General features: G+C 48.0%; 1 protein-coding gene across 4 annotated transcripts in view; it reads left to right on the top strand.

Moving 5' to 3' along the window:
• Positions 1-22,319, top strand: part of tcf12 (transcription factor 12) — a 74,932-nt gene that overhangs the window by 22,153 nt on the left and 30,460 nt on the right. For all 4 annotated transcript variants that reach the window (XM_035520739.1, XM_035520737.1, XM_035520738.1 and 1 more), the window contains exons 6-8: positions 17,197-17,258; positions 21,549-21,681; positions 21,967-22,019. In XM_035520739.1, coding sequence (XP_035376632.1) covers positions 17,197-17,258; positions 21,549-21,681; positions 21,967-22,019 — 248 coding nt within the window. The remainder of the gene's footprint in view (positions 1-17,196; positions 17,259-21,548; positions 21,682-21,966; positions 22,020-22,319) is intronic.

Genomic DNA, 22,319 nt, shown 5'->3' with positions numbered 1-22,319 from the left:
CTTTCTGTTCACTTGGCGGAGGTGTGTGAAAGTGAGATGAACTGAGCTGAGTTCCTCTTTCTTGCTCCAAATATATTTCATGACTTTTTCCATGTGAAGTGGAGGTGGCTGGCTGGGCCTCACCTCAGCTCTGCGCCATGTCTGTGCGGACCTCTGTGCCTACGCCACTGTCGAGTGCCCATTTGCTCCACAATGTGCTGATGTGAGGATGCAGATTTGTAAAAATAATAATAATCATTCTTCTTAACAGCCGAGGCAGTTCTTCAGGAGGTGTTTAGCTCGTGAACAGAATTTAATATTCATACTTGCATTTTTTTGTTGTTGTTTTGTTTGGTTGCTTTTTTGATTGTTTCTGCACACATTTCATTGCACCCTCTAGGCTAATATCAGTCTTATTAGTCCGTTTAGCACTTTAAATCAGTGGTTGGTAATGCCTGCACTCGTCTACGTCACCTCTTTTTTATTAAGCTTTCAGTATTCATTTCAGTTCATTTCCAGAGAAAAGAGGATTTACATTAGACATTTCCACTCTTACTTATTATATGCACTGGTTCTTACCAGGTACTTTTTCTTTTGCTAAAATTGGATGAATTGGTTTCTATGAACTGTGGGGCATTTATCTTGAGTGTGATTGATGGATGATGGTGGCTGAGAGACGTATGCTGGAGTTCTTTCTGTGCTGCTCTGTTGGGATGTGTTAGCACATGACAGCTTTATGGGCTACTGAACAGCGGCGCTTTGTAGTATTGCTCTGGAGACCGGTTGCCATGCAAGGGGGTAAGTTTACAGATGGGTGCTAGCGATGAGGAGACGACTGAAACAAAATGTTATCTTTCTGCCAATTGATCCCTGGGTGTGTGAAAAGTGTGTGTGTTTGTGCATGTGAGTGTGTGTGCGTGTGTGTGTGTGTGTGTGTATGCTTTATGTGTGCACACACAAATAAGGGGGAGGGGAATGTTTGCTTCCTGAGTCGTGTGAATGCAATGCTAATTAAGGCAGTAAGTAGCAAAATATGGAAATGTTCAGGAACAATGATGTGTCGGGAATTAGACAATCTTATGGTCCGTCTAAATTGCTTGCGCTTATCTGGCTGGGATTGTACGATGGGCCGGAGTCTTATCAAACTGAATTTCTGCAATGCTGTCTTGGATTTATGTGGAATTCTTCTTGTTGGTGCTACCTCATTAAAATAAATTCTTAGACCCTACTCACAAATAAAAGAGCCAGCCCTTCTATGAGTCCCACCTATGAGAATCACCCTCGCACACTGCTGTCCCAGGTAGAGCCTGGCTGGTGCATTTGCGCAGGAAGGGAGGTGACCCTACTTTGTCAATTTGACTTTTGTTTTGCTTCCTTTGATTTATTTGTGTACATGAGCGGGACAGTTATGTCTTTGCTTTATCTGAAAATGCACATTTCAGGATGAGGCTTTTCTCTGTTTTCTCTGTTTACGCTTCTTTACGTGGATATGAGGAGTAACTTTCCTTGCGGGGTGGGTGCAGGGAGGTCCTCTGGCGAGGTGTTAGATTTTCGAATATTTAGGTCTGTCTTGTGCGGTGAAATGCCTTTGGGAAACCCTAACCCAAAGTCCTTCAGAGATGTCCTTCATTGCTGCTCTTCTGCAGGTTTGAGCTACGTTTGTTCTAGCATATGCTGAAATACAGCATGATGTAAGAAATTTGGCTGAGGGAAGAGAAGAATATGTCCGAAAAGCACCAAAACCGGCTTTGGCTTTGGCTTTTGACAACAAAAGCCAAACAATAAGAGGCCGATAAGAAAAACTAAAAGGCTACTATGCTCCTGATGACATTGTATGTTTTTCTTTCTCTGTGTGTTTGTGCATGCATGCATGCGTGTGTGTGTTTGCGGGTGCATGTTTTTTCTTTCTTTGTAATGTTTTATTTCGTGGTTTCATCTTCTACCTGCTGTTAAGTATGACACGTTGAGTGCAGGGGGGGGGGGGGGGGTAACCAGAGGTCACCCATTGGGTATGGTAATGAACTTGGTACAGTTTTACACATGAGGCAGATGGCTGGTAATGACTGTTTATTAGACATAACATTTTAATTAGGCTAACCACTGCAACTAGAATAATGGAGATTCATTTAAAAGGTCATCTTTAGTTCAAGTGCATTTTAATGGCCTTGCTGCTGCCTGCAAGTAACTTAAAAGCAAAGCACATGTTATGAAGTGTGATATTTAAAAACAGAAAGACAATTGACTTTTTGACTCACCAAGCCTTTGAGGGGTAACATGGTCAGATAATAAGCTTTAATAAACTCATACTACTGTCATTATGTTTTTTCACACTTTTGCTCTCCACAGGGGGAAAAAACAGTAAGTTCCGAGAGAGCATGGAGTCAGGTTTGTGTGTGTGTGTGTGTGTGTGTGTGTGTGTGTGTGAGAGAGAGAGAGAGAGAGAGAGAATGTAGGGACCCTGCTTATGAGATTGGGTTTGTGTTTGCATGCTGCACCTGGTGGCCATGCAGACCACAGGGGGTTATATGTCAAGCAGTCTTGGGCTCACATGCCCGTTCCAATCCTCCACCCAGAATGCTCCTCGTACTCACACCTCAACACATGCTGCTGCACCAAAGAGGCGGGAGCAGTCTTGATTCCAAACGACTTGAGTGCGGGTCAGCTGAGACGGCTAGCGTGAAGAATTTGGGTGTCTGCAACAGCACTGACTAATTCCATCTTCCTCCATCGGAATCTCAAAGGGATAACATGCGCTGAGGGGGCGGAGCATATTCGTCTCTGCTTATTTGTGCGGCATGCATGTCTGAATGCTGTTGAGGTGTGTGTGTGTGTGTGTTTATCTTGTCTGTGGGGGATGGTGTGTGTGTGTGTTTGTTTATCTTGTCTGTGGGGGATGGTGTGTATGTTGGGGGAGCGTGTGTGTGTGTGTGTTTGTCCTGTGAGGGTGAAAGGTGTTGCATAATGATGACTGTGTTAGAGTAGATGTTTTAAGCAATATTTAATGAGGCTTAATCCATCTTTGGATTAAAGACGATTTTGCATGCAGATCGAAAATCCAGCCTCTTCAGCGGAGCCAGTATTTACTGGGCAAACAGATTACGATCACACAAGACAAATTAGTTTAGTCCTTTGTTGACCTTCCAGACCTGAGCGTCGAGCAGCTGGCCCAGACACTTGTCTGTCCATAACCTGGTGCAATATGAGCATTTTAGGTTGAATGCACAAAATTAAGAGAGTGCACTCTGGATTGGCCCTTAATCTTGCAGAAGCTGGCGTTCATCCGAAGGCTTGCACACACAAAGGAGAGGCTTTGGGTACGTGTGAGGGGAATAACGTGCTTAACCAGAGAAAGAAGGGGCTGCAGCCATGCTGCCGCTGGACGCGCCCGTAAGCACAGCTGAACACAGGAGTCGCACAGGACTCTCTCACGAACACGGGACTCACATATGAGCTCAGGACTCGCTCACGAACTCAAGGGCTTAGACAACTAAACATGCAGAAGAGCGGCGCCCTGCTCAGATTCAGTGTTGGCAGCTCAGGGTGCATCGCTCGGGCCATCGTGTGAAGTCTGAGTGTATGCATTTGTGGCAGGTTTGGGGAGCCCTCAGAGATGGTTATTATTTACTCTTGCCCCCTGTTCCTTTCTCTGCTCTGCTTTTCTCCCTGTTTCTCTCTTTCTGTTTCCGTGCATCATCTCTCTCTGTCTTTCATGGAGGCAGTGTCTCTGTTTTTCTTTGTGTGTGTCTTTAATGTGTGTTTTTTCTCTATTATCTCCACTCAAACGGATTCATCCCCAATTCTCTCTGAGGTTTCCTCTCTTTATCCGGAGCTGCGTTACTTGGTCGTGGGTGTGTGGGTGTTTTGAGGGATGAGGAGGTGAGCCATCTTGGGCTCCTGTCTCCCACTCTGATGGTACTCTGGAGTTGCAGCTTCATTTTGGATTTATGTGCCCAGTCACACTGGTGGCTCAGCATCAAAGAAATGTGGAGCCAGAGAGAAAGATCCGGAAACTGACAAAGTATATTACAAGGACATTTCATGACTTAGTCTTACCTCTCTCTCTCTCTCTCTCTCTCTCTCTCTCTCTCTCTCTCTCTCTCTCATATATATATTCATATTTATTTATATATATTATATATATATATATATATATATATATATATATATATATATATATATATATATATATATATATATATATATATATAAAATATACACACACACACACACACACACACACTTTCTTTACTCAGTGCATATATATGTCTCTGTGTTTTGGGCCATGTGCCTTGTGATGTATTTTTAACTCTGCTGACTAGTCTGTGAAGATGCTCATGTTCCTGTGGCCCACTCAGTTGTATTAATATAATCTGCTTATTATTAGGAGCATCGTCTCTCTCTCTCTCTCTCTCTCTCTCTCTCTCTCTCTCTCTCTCTCTCTCTCTCTCTCTCTCTCTCTCTCTCTCTCTCTCTCTCACACACCACACACACACACACTCCTCATCCTATTCCCCGTTGCTCTCTTTTAGACTGACTCAATGAGTTTGTAATTATTTCCACCAGTCCGTGTGTCTCTTGATTCAGCTGCGCTAATCAGTGCTGCTCTCAGAAGACTCTCACCTTCTCGTTGCTCCCAGACGTCCGCACGGCCCCCAGATGCTCTGCTGCAACCCCTGAACAGGTGAAATCTATTAGTTAAGAAGCGTAAGCATGCCCAGAGGGTTCCTCCCCCACCTGGGAGATCATTTACAGCTTGCGCATCTCACGATCATCTGGAAGGTGACCTCTGACCTGTGCGTGGCCTGTCCGTCCTCTGCTCCGACGTGTGCGGGACACAATGGGCCTAGAGCGTGTGCCGCTCGGGGACCATCTGCGGGGGGGGCCAGTGGCACCACCCCATGCAGGAAGCGCTGTGTTGGATGTGCTGTTTAGTGCCACCAGTGTTGCAGATGCATAGCCCTGGCAACGGTAGTCAAGAGAGAGGCTCAGCCGAGACTCCAGCCAAAGCAAACAGGCACTCAGCGGAGAGGAGGCTCTGTTTGAAATGCACAGGCTGATCACGTTAGTCCTCACCAGGGGACCTTAACGCTCACCGACCGGCTTGAGCCTTTCGAGAGAGAAACATTAGAGACCCAGGAACCTGACAAACATCCATCACTTTTGATGGTTTGCAGCTGAAATGCATATCGGTAAACGTTACCTTGTACTGGGCTAGCAAAGTATGACACACCACAAAACGTTGCACAATGCAGGGCTAGGAAAGAACTGCATTCATGCTAAGAGGGCTTGTTTGTTTTAATTCATTATTCTTTTAATAAACTACTTATAGCATTATTAATTTATCTTTCTATGGTCACACTATTTAGAATTTTAGCAAATGTTGTTTTATTAGTCACTATGAGCCTTTACTTTTAGTTAACACGCTTTACTGCTGTTTTCTCAAGAGAGCAATATACATGTTATGTCTCGTGCATGTGTGCATGTGGGGTCCCTGTGTCATGAGGTCATTTCGTCTCTTTAAGCGTGCTCACTGTCATAAGGAAAGCAACTGTGGCATGCTATGCTAATTTGTGAAATCTGCATTCTCATTTCCTGCTCGTGGAGTTTTTGGTGTGAGTGCGCTTCTCCCACAGCCCTAAATGAATTCTCCGCACAGAGGAATTGTTCTCATCTGTTTCTCCCCTCCCCTTGATAAAGGCTGATGGCTTTCTAGGAAATGAAATTATGCGGTCGTTTAGTGACAATGCAGAGTGTGCCGGGTGCTGTTGTAGGCTTGCTTGTTTTTCTTGTTCGTTTTCTTTTCACAAACGCTGCTGCAGTGCCAAGATGCATTCTCTCTCTGCCTTTTGTGCTGCCTGAGGGTGGAAAAAAATCTCCTTCAGCTCTCTCTCTCTCTCTCTCTCTCTCCCCTCCCTCCCTCCCTCTTTCCTCCTCTCTTTTTCTCTTTCTGTCATTCTGCCCCCCCCTCAGTCTTTCAGTCTTTTTTTGGTGTTTTAATTGTTCCTTAAGGCTCAGTATGGAGCAGTAAATCCCACTCTGTCCCTGGGCTCCCTGGTGTGTGTAGCAGCGGAGGCAGGTGTGTGCGTGTGCGTGCGTGTGCGTGTGTGCGTATGTGTGCGTGCGTGTGTGTGCGTGTGTGCGTGTGTGTGTGTGAGAGAGGGACGCTGCACTGGCGCTCTGATTGTGACCAGGTGGTGCTCAGGTGCTCACTCCCTCGAGCAACAGCAGCAGCGAGGCCACAGGTGCAGCCAAGGATTCTCTCTCTCTCTCTCTGCATGTCTGTCTATCTGTCTCTGCCTCTCTGTGTTTCTGTCTCTGTCTCTCTTGTTCTCCCTCTCTCTTTCTCTTCTTCACCTCTCTCTCTCTCTCTCTCTCTCTCTCTCTTTTACAATTCAGGGAACAGTAGTTTTTTGTATGACACAAATAGACCTTCTCCTTGAATAACATATACTGTGTGTGTATGCATGTATATATAGTGAGAAAGAGACACAGTGAAACAGAAACACACACACTCAAAAGCATGTCAACATGGGTATCAAGCGAACACATCAGCTGTTTTTTTTTTTTTTTTTTCTTGTTGTTTTTTTTAATGCAGTTTCCATAGGCAACGCTGATGCCAGCAGCCAAGTGCAGGCGTGTTTCAGTCCAGGCCGTTCGTCTGCCGCCACACATTCATAGTAACTCCTGCACAGCCCGCGTGTGTGCGCGCGCGCGCACGTGTATGTGAGCTGATCCACCATCAGCTAAGGGGACGTGCACTATGGCGGACACGCAGGCTGCTCTGTGCGCTGAGGCTGAGGATGAGAAAGCAGGAAAGACACAAGGCCTGCTTCCAGTGGGGCAGGTGGAGCTGCTACTGCTGCTGGTGGTGCTGGTGCAGGCAGTGGGTGTAGCTGCTAGAGGCGTGCGCTGGAAGTGTGGTGGATGGGGCCGGTCATTATGCAGAGCTGCAGGGAGCGCTTAGCTCTTACCGCACTCAGCCGAGCGTGAAGAGCTGAAGACTCCAGACTCCTTACCCCCCCCCCCCCCCCCATCTCTCACACACACACACACACACACACACACACACACACACCCGTCAATTCATCCAGCCCTCCACCTCTGCATGGGCCTCTTCAACCCCTTGTCAGCCCCCCCACAACCCCCCGCGGCCCATGGACAACCACATGCTCTGGGGGAGGAGCCGGTGACGGCGAGAGACTCCGTTCTGGAGGCTTGCTTCCACGGTGACCGGCGGGTGACCGGAATTACTGCCTGAGCTCATCCTTCTAGAATGTGTGTTTATGTAGTGGGATTAGGGGTGTTGCAGTGATGTAATTTAGCATTTCATCCTGTACGTTTCTTTCTGTATGACAGTAGTTCTTATTCCGACAGCGAAACGTTGGCTGTCGCATCTTTTCAAGCCCATCAGCCAGTCAGCACTGCTGAGGGCCCAAGCGTTCTCACCGCCCGGCTTACTGCATTTGTGGTCATCCCGTATGTTTCACTGTGCGCCATAATATCCAGCTGCTTTTCTCCCCTGGAAATGCAGCCAGTTGGATAGCTCCCAGACTCTCAGCTATGGATGGCATGACCCACTAAGAGGTTTATGGGGGAAGGTTTATAGAAGAACCTGTACATTACAGGCAGTCTTTGTCTCCGTAACCCGTGAACACAGCAATCTTGATGTGATGCGTAAATCTCCAGTCTAGCTCTCATCGCCCCCCTGGTCCTGGCACTGTTGGAGAGCCTGATTTTTAAACCTGCCCACCTCAAGATGATAGCTTGGACGTCCGGTAATAGAAATCTTGACACATCGGAAGGTGCTGACCCCCACCCCCACTCCCCCAAACAAGGATGCCCACGTTCCCAGCTTGCTTCAAACAGGCCTGGCACGCCTCTCCACCCTCCAGCCGCGTCTGCCTCTGCTGTGACGGGTTTATCATCAGCTGCCACTATTGAAGCCCAAATCCTGTTTCAGGCAGAGCGAAAGGCTGGAGAAAACAACACGTAAATCTGCCAGGAACCTCCACTGGCATGCGCACTCAGGACCGTTGGCTTGTGCTTCAATTTTCTTTTCCTCTCTCTCTCTCTCTCTCTCTCTCTCTCCCGTTTCCTCTCCCCCTCTTTCCCTTGTTCCTCCCCCTGTCCTTCTCTCCTTCCGTCTCGCTCCATTCAAATTTTCCCTTTCGCCCTCGCAGCCCGTGACCAAAAAACTCGGACGCTCCCCCCGTGCCGGTCCTTGCTCCCGGTCCCATGTCCCAGTGTTTGACTCCTCCTGCTTTGTACCCCGGCAGCGGCCGACACCAATAAAAATGTTAGCTGTCGGGAGACCGTTCGACGGACACGCGGAGTTGAGGTGATTCATCCGGAAGGAATTTTGCCAGTGGAGCAAGCACAGTCCCACAGGCAGTGATGCCCCTGCTGCTGTAGATGGCGCCAGCAGACGACATGTTTCCGCAGCTCGTCATACCTGGCGAGGAGCGAGGAAGGAGGAGGAGCGTCGAGGAGCGGGTGGAGGTGCCGGCGCCCTTGCGAAAGCCCTGCTGCGTGCAGTAACTCGGGGGTGGCGTGCTTCTCCGTAAGCTGATGGCTAATGGGCTGTGTGGAGCGTAATTACTCTGAGACCTGTTGAAATACGAGGGGGCTCCGGGAACAGACAGCAGGGCGTCTGTCCGCCACCTGCGTGTGTTGCTTCCTGCCGTGCCCCACAGGTGCTGCGTGCACACACACGCACACAAGCGTGCAAACACACACACACACACACACACACACACACACACACACACACACACGCACACACATGCACACCTGGCTAGGGGTCTCAGGTGGTGAGCCAGGAGCGGTCGAACTAAAAATACCGTTCACCCCCCCCCCTCCTCAAATTCAGACAGAGGAGATGATTCCACTAAATGAATCTCTGTAATCATGTTAGATTTTTTCAGATGCGCTCATTCCAGTAGCACACACACACTGCACAAGGAATCCAAATATCTTTGAGTGTGTGTATGTGTGTGTGCGTGCGCGCACATGCGTAATATAACCTGCAGGGTTTTGCTCACACACCCACAAACGTCATTCGAGCACACACCGCACAATCCTTTTCATCCATATCTAATCCTTTATTACATACGTATTCTTTTATTCATCTGTTTGCAGTCGTAGCCAGGGGTGATTTAGCCTAATGACACACACGGCTGGCATTTAAAGCAGGTCCACGCTCTTCTTACGTGGTTGTCTTTAAATGCAAACACCAGGGTGGCACGGCTTTGAAGCCGAGGTGTCTCATTTTAATGTGCGCTAGAGGGAAGGGGAGACAGACAGAAGAGAGGGAAAGAGGTAGCGAGAAAGGGGGGTCATGCTGGAGGTCTGACATTAAGAGGGAGAGGAGGTATTGCATAACTTGTAGTGGTGGACCCATAATGAGAGCAGATTAAATCAGCTGTAATTAGAGAGCTCTCTGAGGGTCCTCACAGCCCCCCCCCCACAAACACACACACCATCAGCACCCTTGTCTTACTCCCCTACAGGGATGCAGAGAGCCTTCTTTAAACCTTAATCAGACCCGTGAATGGCTTCTGAGCGCCCGTATCTTCGTCCTTCTCTCGTCGCTAGCTTGAGCGATGACGCGTTCCACTGTGTTAATAACACTCCCGTCGTACCGCCGCCGACATGCCTGGTCGTCGCAGGCGGGGCCACATTCGTGACGCCGGCGGGGTTCTGCGGCTGCCGCTGGCACGCCGCCACCGAGGAGGGCACCGTCCATCGTGGCCGGGGCTGTTGGATAGCTCGTCACCCCCAATCCACGGTGAGACAGAAGGAGGGAGTGACACACACAGAGAGAGAGAGAGGGGGGGGGGGGGGGGAGCAATGGATGGATGTGTGATTATGAAGTCATCAGGCATGAACGGGCGGGGCAGGGGAGAGGCGCGCCCTCTCCTGCAGGCCCTTGGGGTGCCATTGATTGGTGACCATGTGTTTGTGGCCGATAGACTGTGAAATGGTGTGTTGCAGCACGGCTGTGTCGCACCTGCGTCCCACCAAGGTGATTGATTGGTTTGGTCATGTGGAATGTTCCCATCTGGTCTGCAGTAATGCTTTTCTCCCTCCCTACCTCGTTCTCTCGCTCTCTCTTTCTAGCTTACTCTTTCTCACTCCCTTTCCATCTCTGTCCCTCTCTTCCTCTCTCCTCCCTTCTTTTTCTGTCCCTTTCTCTGCCACTCTCACCCTCTGTTCTCTCTCCCTCTCTCTCTCTCTCTCTCTCTCTCTCTCTCTCTCATATATCACTAGATCGTGGGCACTGACATGAAATGGACAGAGTTAAGCTCAGACACAGCAAAAGCCAAATATAGAAGAAATTATTTTCCGGTCTGTCTCATTAGCACCACCGTAAATCAGGTGGTCTGGTGCAGGGTCCCGTAGAGCTATGGGGCAGCTTGGTGAAATCCAGTCTCAGTGAGCCTGCTCAGGTCCACAGCGCTCGTCTCTCTCTACAGATGTTCTGTGCCCGCTGTTGCTGCGGAAGGAGACGGAGGGAAGGGGCTCTGATCCACGCTTGTGTTTCTGAGAGGAAGTGACTCGCCTTACAAAATCGGTTCAATTCCTTCTTGCTTACTCCTCTGTGATTCTGTGTGGGTTTTTTTAACCCTACTGTCTTATTTTCCTGTAATCCCATCCTCTCTTTTTTAAATTGATCTATTCATTCCACCTAATGACTAATTACATATCAGAGTGCATCAGCAGAGGCATTCATCATCGTACAACGTAATAATCAATGACATTTCAACAAAGGAAAAAATAAATATGCAAATAAGAGCTCATTAACATTTGCGCTAGCTGTTTGAATAATGCCGCTGCTGACAGGGCTGTAATTAACTGAAATTGATGCTGAGCCGTGTGTGTGTGTGTGTGTGTGTGTGTGTGTGTGTGAGCGAGAGAGAGAGAGAGAGAGAGAAAAGTGTATGCCTCTACCCTTTTATCCTGGGTTCTGTGTGGCCCACCCCCATTTCTCTGGCCCACCCAGCCAATACCTGTGCTACAAAGCTATAAGCCAGTGTGACCTCCCTGCTCAGCTCACCCCTGTACGTCCCGCCCCACCCTGGGTGACTTTTAGTTACCGTCAGACAGAACAGCTTGCAACATCAAAAGCCTCTGGGGTAGCAGAGATGTACACAAACACCCCAGACAGGAAGACAAAAGGATCCTTTAAAAAGAAGCCAGAGATGCAGTGAATGAGTGGGTGTGCTGCTTTGCACGGCATCATAATGTCTGACTGTGCGTGCGTGCGTGCGTGCGTGTAGCGCCATTGTGAATACAGTGCAGCATTGCGGCAGTGATAGCTCAAGGTTTTTGCAGACAGAAACTTTTCACAGATGTAAACTGGACTGTCTTTGTAGGAGTAATCTTTTCATCCCCCCCTCAGCACTCCTCTCTGTGCCTTCCTGTTTGCCTTCCTGTTTTTGTACTGGACATTAACAGAAAATGCAGCAAACACAATAAAGCTGTTTATGTCAGTTTTTGGACAGCCCAAAGTGCTGATTATAACAAGTTGAAGGAATTTCCTTTATTGCGCGTATTAGCCTTGCCATATGGCTCAACACGGAACATTAACTTGACAGGGATAATGAATTGCGGTTGGGTACCAGAGCTCTGAGCACTGGGATGAGAACACGGCTGGGCTTTCACGTGCTTGGGGAGGGACGCAGGGGACCTGGGGGGTGGGGGAGTGTTGGAGTGAAAGGTTCTATTTGCTCCAAGGATACCTTTCATCAGCCCAGCGTGCGTGTGTGTGTGCCTGTGTGTTAAGAGTCGAAATGGTCCATGCAGAGTGCAAACAGAGTGTCTCTCGGAATGCGTGCATGTTAGTGTGTGTGTGTGTGTGTGTGTGTGTGTGTGTGTGTGTGTGTGTGTGAGCTCCATGCAGGCCTGCAGTGTGGTTACTAATTGGCTGTTTTTGTGGTTGGACGTTTGAGCTGCTCCCCTGAGATGTTTAGATCACCACCTTCCTGAGTTGCAAAACAAGAGCACAGCACAGAGCACAGCGCAGTCCTGCCTGATGGAGGTGCCGTCCACCACCGTGGGACCCCACACACACACACACACACACACACACACACACACACACACACATACCCGCCTTTTAATTATGGACCGCCACTGAATGCTCTCTCAATATTTAATATCTGCTTGCTATTTATATCCCTGTTGATTGAGGCTTTCTGCAGGTTCACTTCAGCTGTCTTTGCAAACAGGGCATCCATGATATTTACCTGCAGTTGTGACTGTTAAACAAGTGTGGAGGACGTGTTTTATTAAGAATCTACAGGATTTATTCAGGTGGGCATGCTGTAAGCAGCTCTGGAATGTGTCTGTGTACACACACACACACACACACACACACACACACACACACACACACACACATATATATATATATATATATATATATATATATATATATATATATATATATATATATAACTTCAGCATTATGCATGTATGCAACTATAAATCTCTGTTCTTTATCATCTTTAGAATGTAGAGGACTGTTTAAACCCCTCTCAACCTCAACCACGTGCACACACACACACACACACACACACACACACACACACACACACACACACACACACACACACACACATATATATATATATAGAGAGAGAGAGAGAGAGAGAGAGAGAGAGAGAGAGAGAGAGAGAGAGAGAGAGAGAGAGATTTGCAAGGTTTCCAGATAAACAGGACGTTTCAGACAACAGAGTTCCTTCATTACGTCCAGCAACGTCCTGTTTTTCTGGAAACCTTGTGTACAATTTTGAACATCTCTTTTACTACAGTAAACTGCAGTTACTTACATGAAATATTCAGGTGTGTGTGTGTTTGTTGTTTTCCGTTTTTCCATTTTATTATTAGGTGATTTTGTAGCCACCGCATGGTCCTCCTCTGTGTGTGGTCTTGTTTTAACGGCAGCCGTGATGAATTGGCAGGACTGGCCGGGGGTTTGAGGCATGTTTGCACGCTCTGCTGTTGGTGTGGCGCACGCAGAAACATGAGCTGGCCAGATGATGGATTCTTGGCCTGCTGCTGTTGGTCACTGCAGTGGCGTGCGGCAGGTAGCCGACACGTCTGTGAGAGGCTACCTGATTGTGCTGGCTTGCAGGGAGGGATGGCCAGTGAAAGATGGACCCGGTGCGGGGAAGGGAGGAGGTTCTCAAGGTTGAAAAGGCTTTGTGCTAAATTGCCTCATTGTTTTGGTTTTTTTCTTCTTGTTGTTTTTTTCTCCATTTCCCAGTTGCCTTGTAGCTGTGCTGAACTCAACAGGTTGGCTGGTGGTGATGGATGGATGTGCTCTTTGAAACGAGCCTCTTTGTTCAGAGAGACCTGTGTGTTTAGAAAACAACAGCAACCACAACATCGTAATCAACATCCAAGAAGGAAAATGTATTTAACAGAATATGTAAATCATGCAAACAAAATAACACAGTGCTCCCACTGGTGTCTGAGTGGCGCTGCTGTTAAGTCATGGAGTGAGTTTGGGGCTTGGGCATTATCTGTGCTTGTTCCATGTTGTGATTGGGCCCACACTGTTCCTGGAACAGCTGAACCATCTGACGCTGGTGTGACCTTCATGGGCCCTGTCATCTATGTCCTCCATACTGCTCCATGCACACTCATCCGTGGGATGGACTTTGTAAACAGAATTGTTCCCATAATTTCTGATTCCCATAATATTTATTTCAGTGATTAAGCACATTTACCTGGGGCTGTTGACTCAGTCAGTCCATGCTTTGCACAGCATCGTAATGTCTGAAGCAAGCTACAGATTGTAGATGTGTTCATTGTGCCTTTCTTAACCAGTGAGAATGCAAAGAAGCAGCAGGAACAATTTCATTGGTCACGATCTGCTACTCGTTTCTGATTGGCTGACAAACTCATGGCAGCGTTGCTGCGCTCGGTAAAAACCGAGCGCAAGGTCTTAAAAAGAATTGCGAGCATGCGGGATGCGTTTGAGTGCGTACACACGCTCCACAAAATGAAAGAAGAGCAAGTTTGTGCAAGAGCAGACTATATCACTCCAGCGGGTTTGCAGAAGAGCAAAGTGAATCTGAGCGAGAGCTGAGTAAATATGAGTGAGCACATGTATATTTTGCATGTGAGCAAAGGAAGTCTGTGAGTGCTGCGTGGATCTCACTCTCGCATTTTTAAAAAAGTGCTCTGGACTTCTGGCAGTAAAATCACTCCATACTCGTTTTTGCCTGTGTGTGGCGTTAATGTGGTGGGCCGGGTCTGTCCCATCCTGAATGCGCGCCAACGAGCTCTCATTCATCATCCCGGCGTCCGTCCGCAGCTCGGGATGTATCGGGCCCGGGTGGAGGCCTGGCAAGGGGACAGGCAGGGTGGGAGCAGGCGTAGGCACCTCCTGTGGGGAGGGAGAGGGGGGGTATCGATCAGGCAGCCTGTCAGCGCTCCACCACGCAGGGCTAGCCAGGGCGAGATGGAGAATGTGATGGGATGATAAAGGCTGTGAGACTGGAGGCTCAGGGGGACCCATCTGATCAGTGACCTCTACGCCGACATGCTGAAGTTCATCTGGCTCTGTGTGCCCCCGCTCAGGCTTGCCCTCCCCAAGTTCAAACACACATTTTGCACGGCTCTTTCTCTTTCTCCTTCACACACACACACACACACACACACACACACACACACACACACAATCTCTCTCCCTGCTCTGTCTCCTGTTCATCACTCCATCAGTGTCTCATGTTCGCTCTCCTGCTTTGCTCAACCTTTCTCTCGCGCTTTCTGTCTTCCTCTCAGACTTGTGTGTGTGTGTGTGTGTGTGTGTGTGTGTGTGTGTGTGCGCGTGTGTAAAAGAGAGGGTGAGGGGTGGGGGCAGCAGCCTCACAGCTGCGATCGCTGGCAGAGTTTCCTCAAACATCAGTGCTGCAGCCAGCGGCCTGCTTGGCACAAATACTCGCCAGTAACACTTAAACAAATCGCTACAGCGGTGGAGGAGCTGTCTTACATTGTTGATTTTCAGCATTCCGAGAGACGGGCCCCTTTCTCTCCTTTGTTTCTCTGTCTGTATGCCCTTGAATGCTTTCAGCTTTGAGAACATTCAGTGTTTAGAACACACCCCCAATAATTTTCCATTTCTGTCTGTCTCTGTATCTCTTTCTCTCTTTTTCTCCCACTTCCTCCCTTCCTCCGTCCCTCTCTCGCTCTCTCTCTCTCTCTGTCTCTCCCCTCCCCTTCTCTCAGTGGCACATTCAGGCCTCTGTAGACTTTTACTTCCTCCACAGCATTTTTGAGCCATTTTTCATTTTGTTCTTCTTTTCATCTGGAACCGTTTTCTTCAATTTTCTTTTAATTCTCTTAATTCTTTTTGTTTGTTTGTTTGTTTGTTTTTTGCTTAATGCTGTGTACGTCTTCATGCAGTTTGTTCTGACAGTTTGTAATTTGCAGTCACTCATTTTTTTCCCCAGTATTCAACTATTACTGTGACATAATATAACAGTTATGATGATTGATTTGGATGATGCAAGGACAGTAATGTATAAATGGGTTGCTGAAGCCGTGGACTGTTTGTGTTTCTATCCGCTCCGGTGTGTGCGGATCTGTAGTCGGGAGAACGGTGACCCCTGGGAGGAGCGGTTGAGTTGGTGCTGGGTGAGCATGCACGCTGGTGCGCTCAACGCTTAAACGTGTGTTTACCGCCCGGGTCCGGTGGGACGCTGCCGAGCTGATCCAGTTAAGGTCCCCTGGAGGGACACAGCACATGGCTGCCTGACGCTACAGGGTGGGAGTGTGTGGGTGGGTGTGTTTTGGTTTGTGGGGCAGTGTGTATGTTTCAGCTATGGGAAAGGACATGCAGAACGGATGTTTTCCTACACTCGGGGTTTGAAACAACAACAAGCCCTTATAAATTATTTAGCTAAGACAGTGTGTGTGACCAAAAACACATGCCATATTTGAATATTTCAGTGTTGGGCATAAGTGTGTGTGTGTGTGTGTGTGTGTGTGTGTGTGTGTGTACACGTGCGTGTGTTAAGATATACATGCATATTACAAACTCAACTACCAGGTCAGGAAGTCAAAGGACCGAAAGACATCTAAGATCTTTGAAGACAGATGTTTCATTCTGTGTAGTAACTGGCTGTGCAGTGTGTGTGTCTGTGCGTGTGTGTGTGTGTGTGTGTTAGTGGTGGTGGTGGTGGCGGCAGGGGGGCACACTCCTGCAACATACCCACCTGCTCTTCCCATGCCGGGGCGCTAACCCAGAAACGTAGCATTGCATCAAAGCAGAGCCGTTTGCCACCAGGAGGGAAGCAGTTTTCAGTTAAACCGCGGGAGCTGATTGGCTTAGTGCTCTTGGAGCTGCTGTTCACAGCCACAGCGCCGTGTGAGCGTCGAGCGGCGAGGAACACGAACTCACCGCCTTGCGGTGGAACACACCTGTGGACAGAGGAGCCAAACCAGCTCCCGCACTCCTCCCCCAGCATGTGCACACATGGGTCTGTGTGTGCGCGCTCAGGACTTCATTTTTGCATGTGTCTGTGGGCTTGTATAGCAAGTAAGAACCAAATATTTTACCACACATGTTTTTTGGGTTTTTTTTTTAACTTACAAAAATATTAACTGTTTCCCTGGAGTAAACAGAATTTAGCTTTAATGCTGGGTTTGCTTTGCTAATGTTTGGAACTCTGACAGGTATAATGTACGACGCTGGTGTAGTTGTTTATCATTTTTTTTTTGCATGAGGAATCTGTTGTTGTTTTTTTTTTCCCCTCAGCAGTGAGGCTGAAACTGCTGAGTGTAGATATGGTGAAGAGTTTGATTCATGTGGGCTGCTCTCGGCCTGCTTCTTTTAGTGTTCTCTCTTTTTGGTCCTTCTCCTGCTGGGAAGCTGCACTCACCACAGAGACACGCAGAGAGAGTGAGACACTGATGGAAGGCTTGCATGTGGAGAAGTGTGCTTTCTCTCTCTCTCTCTCTCCCTCTTGCTCTTTTTTTTTTTTTTTTTTTTTGCACTTTGTGAAGATATGAACTTGTTTCAGGCAAAATCAACAAATCTCAGTATTTTCTTTTATTCACGTTTTAAACTCGCACACATATTTGTTGTTGTATGATGAATGCTTTACCAATATGAATCCCATCTATCAAAAATAAAGCAGAGTGGAAGATGTTCACATCTACAGTAATTGACACCGATGTGTGATGTGGTGTGTTTCTCTCCAGGCAAGTCTGAGAGGACTCCGTTTTCTTCTTATGGGAGAGAAGCCGGTGTGTCTGGATGCCAGGTAAACCAGCTCCATTCTAAGTTTACCTGTTTGTATTTATAGGCCCTTTCCTTCACCTCATTAACATGGTATTAAGGGCCACCTTGTTACACAGTACTAACCAGGCAGTAAAAACTATTGTAAGCGATGGCCCCACCCGTGGCTGGCCTGGCTGGCTGAGGCGGGGCCGGCGGGGTCAGGGCCGGCGGGGTCAGGGCCGGCTGGGGCGGGGATGCGGACACATGGGCACATGTCTGAGCGAGGCCGAGCCCTGCTGTTCTGAACCCGTGCGCGCGCTGCAGCAGGAACATGACTATCGGCACCATCCGTTAAGGCAGGGTCAGCGAGCCACACAGATGGCCCAAACGAAGGGTTGTGTGGGAGAACCGCTCGCTCTCTCTCGGCCGAGTGCTCGGTTTGGAGGCTTATTGGTCTACTGGTCAGTGAAGGAGAGCTCTTCTGCCACCGCGTCTACGCCCCTCTCTCCTTTCCGTGGTCTATATCGTGTTTTCGTTCTCCACCCTCATCACCGCCTTTCTGCCATTAAACAGTGATTATACATTACTTCACACTGTATATAAAGCCTCTACAGAAAATGGCTCCTCTCAGCATACTGCAGTGCATTAGGTGTGGTACAGCCTATTAACCCACAGTCCTCTCAGGGACATGGCTGTTGTGCAGAGCCCTGGATTAGGGATTAGGGATTAGGGTTTGGTTTAAAGCTTCAGTTTATAGATAGCATTAGCCAGGGGCTAGCTCTTGAGCTGAAGGGCAAGATAGCCCTCAACCCAAAATGACCCCCATCTAAGCTCCACCCAAGTCGCTGCACTAGTAACAGGAGAACTCCACACACACAGACACACACACACACATGCATGCAGAGGCACATGCTCACACCGCAGCTGTTAATTCTGGACGCGCCACGTGCGGTTACCGGCGGGTGAATGGCGCTAGTCAGCACGGGCGAGAGCACTGTGGGCTGCGCAGAGCGCTCGATCCATTCATAAAAGAGCTTTCTTCAAAGGGAGTGCCAGTCGAGGCGTTTGGTGTGGCAGCAGGGGGAATTCACGCTGGCCAGCAGCTGTGCCGATCACAGGCTGGCACGCGCTCAGTTCGTCTAGCCGCTCTAGCAAAAACAGGAAGGCCAAAAAAGCTGGTCGGGTCCTGAGAGAAGGCAGGGGGAAAGGCAGACTGCAGGGTGGCCATGTTAATATGCCTGTCGGTAATAACACCACGTCAGGGTGCCAGCACCATGCGCACAACCGGGGAAGAGGAGGTGCACTGATTATAAAGCAAACGTGTTTTTATGAAGCAAGTCAGATGCATAATAATCAGTCAGGATAAATATTGAGCATTGCAAAACCTAATTTTTTTTTTTAAATTGTATTTTCACTGCTGGCCAGGAAGGGAAATGACTTGAAGACAACCGCAATCTGTCAAGTGTTTGACAGAGGTGGAAATCAGTTACAGGGTTTTCGCCAAAACCAAAAAGCCTGTTTTTTCCCTCTCTTTTATGAGGTTTGCCATCATGTGCAAGCAGTGTGCTTCACACAGCAAGGTATTATTGCATCATTTGGGCATGATCTCTTTGTGTATAAATGAGTCACATATTCAAACTGTTCCAGCCAGCTGAGCCCCTGTATTTCTTCATGAAGAACAATATTTGCAGCTTGTACCCCTAACTAGGTTTTCCTTCACATTGAAACATCTGCATACTGATGACATTTGAGACAATATATTAGTAAAATGTTATATAGCTTTTAGAGATTTCATATTCTTGAATATCTTTATCTTTGTCTAAAATATTTATGTATTTATCAAAGATAATCCGCACCTGCACAACAGTTTCTAGTTGTCTAATGTGTATGAATAAATTGAACTCTGCAGCAGGTGTGTTCCCAGGGAGATGGAGTATTGGCTGAATATCCCATAATTTTGTCCTAATTATTGTCTCCCTTAATTGTAAACTTCTGATTTGTCTCCTTATACATCACTTGTAGGACAGGCACATGACACTTGTGTTGCGGTGTGCTGCAGTATTAGAAACCTTAATCTAAAGCCATAGAATTACGCAAGCCATCGGAACAAAGACTTCAGTTCAAGCGTTAGCAGCGATGCGGTTGCTGTAGCTGGTTGCCGAGGTGAGCACCAGGCTGGGCCTGTCTCTCATGAGGAGGATTAGACTGATTAATGCTACAGGATGCAGTTGACAGATGAGTGCCATTATCCCCACAAATCTGCCTGACATTTCACCAAAGATGGCGCTCATTCAGGTGGGAGGAGCTGAGGGGAAGTTGTGTGAATCTGCAGATTGGGTGTAGAGCAGCATCAAGCTTTACTAACTCGCAGGTGAGAGATGGACTGGTGTGTGGCATCAGACACACGCTGGCCTCTGAGTGGAAGGTGAAGGACCTTTTTTGTTTTTTAACGAAGAAGATATAAACGAATGCACATCTGCAAACAATAGACATACACATGCTCTGTAATTGCAAACATGTGCCAAGAATTTTGTTAATCTCAGTACAGATTTCCCCTCCCTAATGAAAGTTCAGTTTCATTAAAAATGTCCTTTTTGGGTTTTTGGATTTTTTTTTTGTTTTGTTTTGTTTTTGTTTTTTTGTTTGTTTTAAATCAGATTTGATTAATGCTAGATCTTCATAATCAGCAGATGCAGTAAACCGTAGTCTCACTGGACCGTAAAAATGTCTAATTCCCACAGATTAGTCCTCTGCCGGTCTTTGCTGTGTCCCTGCTGGCCTAATGGCTCAAGCCGAGAAGCTAATATTTGCTGGGAGGGTTTAATAACGGGGAACAAAGGCAGCGCAAGTCCGTCTGTTGTGCCATGTCAGTGTCAGCTCCGTGACAGCCTGTCACTTTGGTCCCACCCTCTTTTGTCCTGCAGTTAAGAAGAGGCTGCCCTGATTCTCACACGACTTGATGGCCTTCAATTTAATCTGCTCGAGATCAGGAGTCGGGCTATTCTTGGTACCAGCTCAGTGGCTGCTGCCCTGCCCCCACAGGGACTTTGATTACGACTTCTAACTGACTTTGGATTAGAATTATTGTATAATTCCTCTGTACCGCATGCCACGTGCCACCGAACCATTGGGTTGTTTTGCTTAGTGTTTTTCGCGACTCATTGTGCAGTGAAATGTTCTGTGAAAATGGCTACCTTTGTATGTGCAGATGTTTTCATTGGTGGTTTTTTTTTGTTTGTTTGTTTGTTTGTTTTGTGTTTTTTACTATCCTCAGGAGCTCAGTTTGATTGATTTTTCTTTTGGTTCCATTGTGATTTGTGTGCTGCAGTTGCCCTTGTTTCCGTGCACTGTGGTCACATGACAGCCTCTGCCCCGTCTCATTCACCTCTGAACCACAACAACTCTACTCTTAAACCCCATGAAGCATTAGGCTAATTGGGCCATGACTCTAACTGGCCTAGATTGCTGGGGGCAGGCCACTCAGGTGGACGGCAGGGGCTGCCCACGAGCCTGTCTGTATCCGTGACGCTCCTCACCCCTCACGTGATTGGCTCTCGGGCCGTGGACTAGCGGCCCTGTCCGATTGGTGGCCTCCATGACAGGAGTTTTGTCGGGCCGAGCCTGAGGGTTTTTCAGAGGAAGCCTCAGTTCCTGAGCTCAGACAGATGGTTTAATGAGGCTTTAGCTGGTCGATCCACTGGCTCTTCTCTCCCATGCAACTCCCTCACTTCTTCTCCACCCCTGCCCCACCCCTATCCCCTGGGCTCAGTGCTGCTTTAAGTAGTTAGTGTCCCTGGCTGTGAGGATGTGCTCTGGGGCCCTGATCAGCCCCTGATCAATAACAGTTCAGACCGTGGGGTGTGCGTGTGCGTGCGTGTGTGTGTGTGTGTGTGTGTGTGTTGGGGGGGGGGGGGGGTCAGGGCAATCGCTAGGTCAGACTGATTGGATCGATTTCTCCTTGGACTTAACTGAGCCTGCTGACACTGTCCCATCAATTACCGTGCTGTCGTGTGTACGGAGGGGAACGGGAAGACCTGGGGGGAACCTTTGTTTGGAAATTGGAATATTTAGTTTGGAACTGGGAAATTTTACATTAAACTTTTAATGATCAAAGGTCGCATCAAAGTTGTTGTTGTTGTTGTTGTTTTGCTATGTTTTGAGGAAACACTACAATTTGAAAAGGTTTCAAGCATTCTATATATTTGCTCATCGTGCAATCAAATTTTGCCATGTTGCCAAGATGTGCCCCCCCCACCCCCTCCCCCTTCCTTCTCCAGTTGGAATGCAGCGAGGGTGAAGTTCTTCCTCTGCTCCTCTCTCTGTGCCTGTGCAGGCTGCCCTGCGCTCGGACATGGGCCTGGCGAGCCCCGGGCCAGCTACCGCCACTGGGAAGTCTCCTGCTCCCTTCTACTCCTTCACGGGCACCAATCCACGAAGACGTGCTCTGCAGGACTCCTCCTCTCTGGGTCCGTACCCGCTGGCCTCGTACTGCACTAAGCCCGCGCCCTACATAGCCATTATTTGTTTATCTTATTCATTATTTATTTGCTTCTGTTATGCTGTACATCTACTGTAGAATTATGAATGCACTGGAATTATGAATTATAATTATGAATTATGAATGCACCAGCTTGGCATATATAGTGCCGATTACACTGAAACAAAACATCTGTCAGAGTACATTTTTAAGGTTTTTTTCCTTTTCTTTCTCCCCTCAGTGACTATAATGTTGTTGTTTTATGTCCCCTCAGATCCTCTCCAAACAAAAAAAGTACGCAAGGTCCCTCCTGGCCTGCCATCGTCCGTGAGTGGAGCTTCATTTTAACTCTCTCTCTCTCTCTCTCTCACACACGCACACACACACACTTGCACACACTCATACACACATGTGCACGTGCCTAATGAAAGCTGTTGACATCTCAGTCCTTGGATTCACTTTGTTTTCATCCCTTCAAAGTCATCCTATTCTGCGGCGTTAGCAGTGAATGTTGTGTGTCTGTGTTTGTGCGTGAGTGCATGTTGGGGTGTGGTTGAGTATTTGTGTGCGCGTGCATGCACGATGGGGCTGCCACTGCTTGGATAACCAGCCCAGTTATCTTGGTGA

The sequence above is a fragment of the Electrophorus electricus genome, chromosome 21 (genome assembly GCF_013358815.1).
Source record: "Electrophorus electricus isolate fEleEle1 chromosome 21, fEleEle1.pri, whole genome shotgun sequence".
NCBI classification, from domain to species: Eukaryota; Metazoa; Chordata; class Actinopteri; order Gymnotiformes; family Gymnotidae; genus Electrophorus; species Electrophorus electricus.
This window is presented reverse-complemented; position numbering and strand designations above follow the sequence as displayed.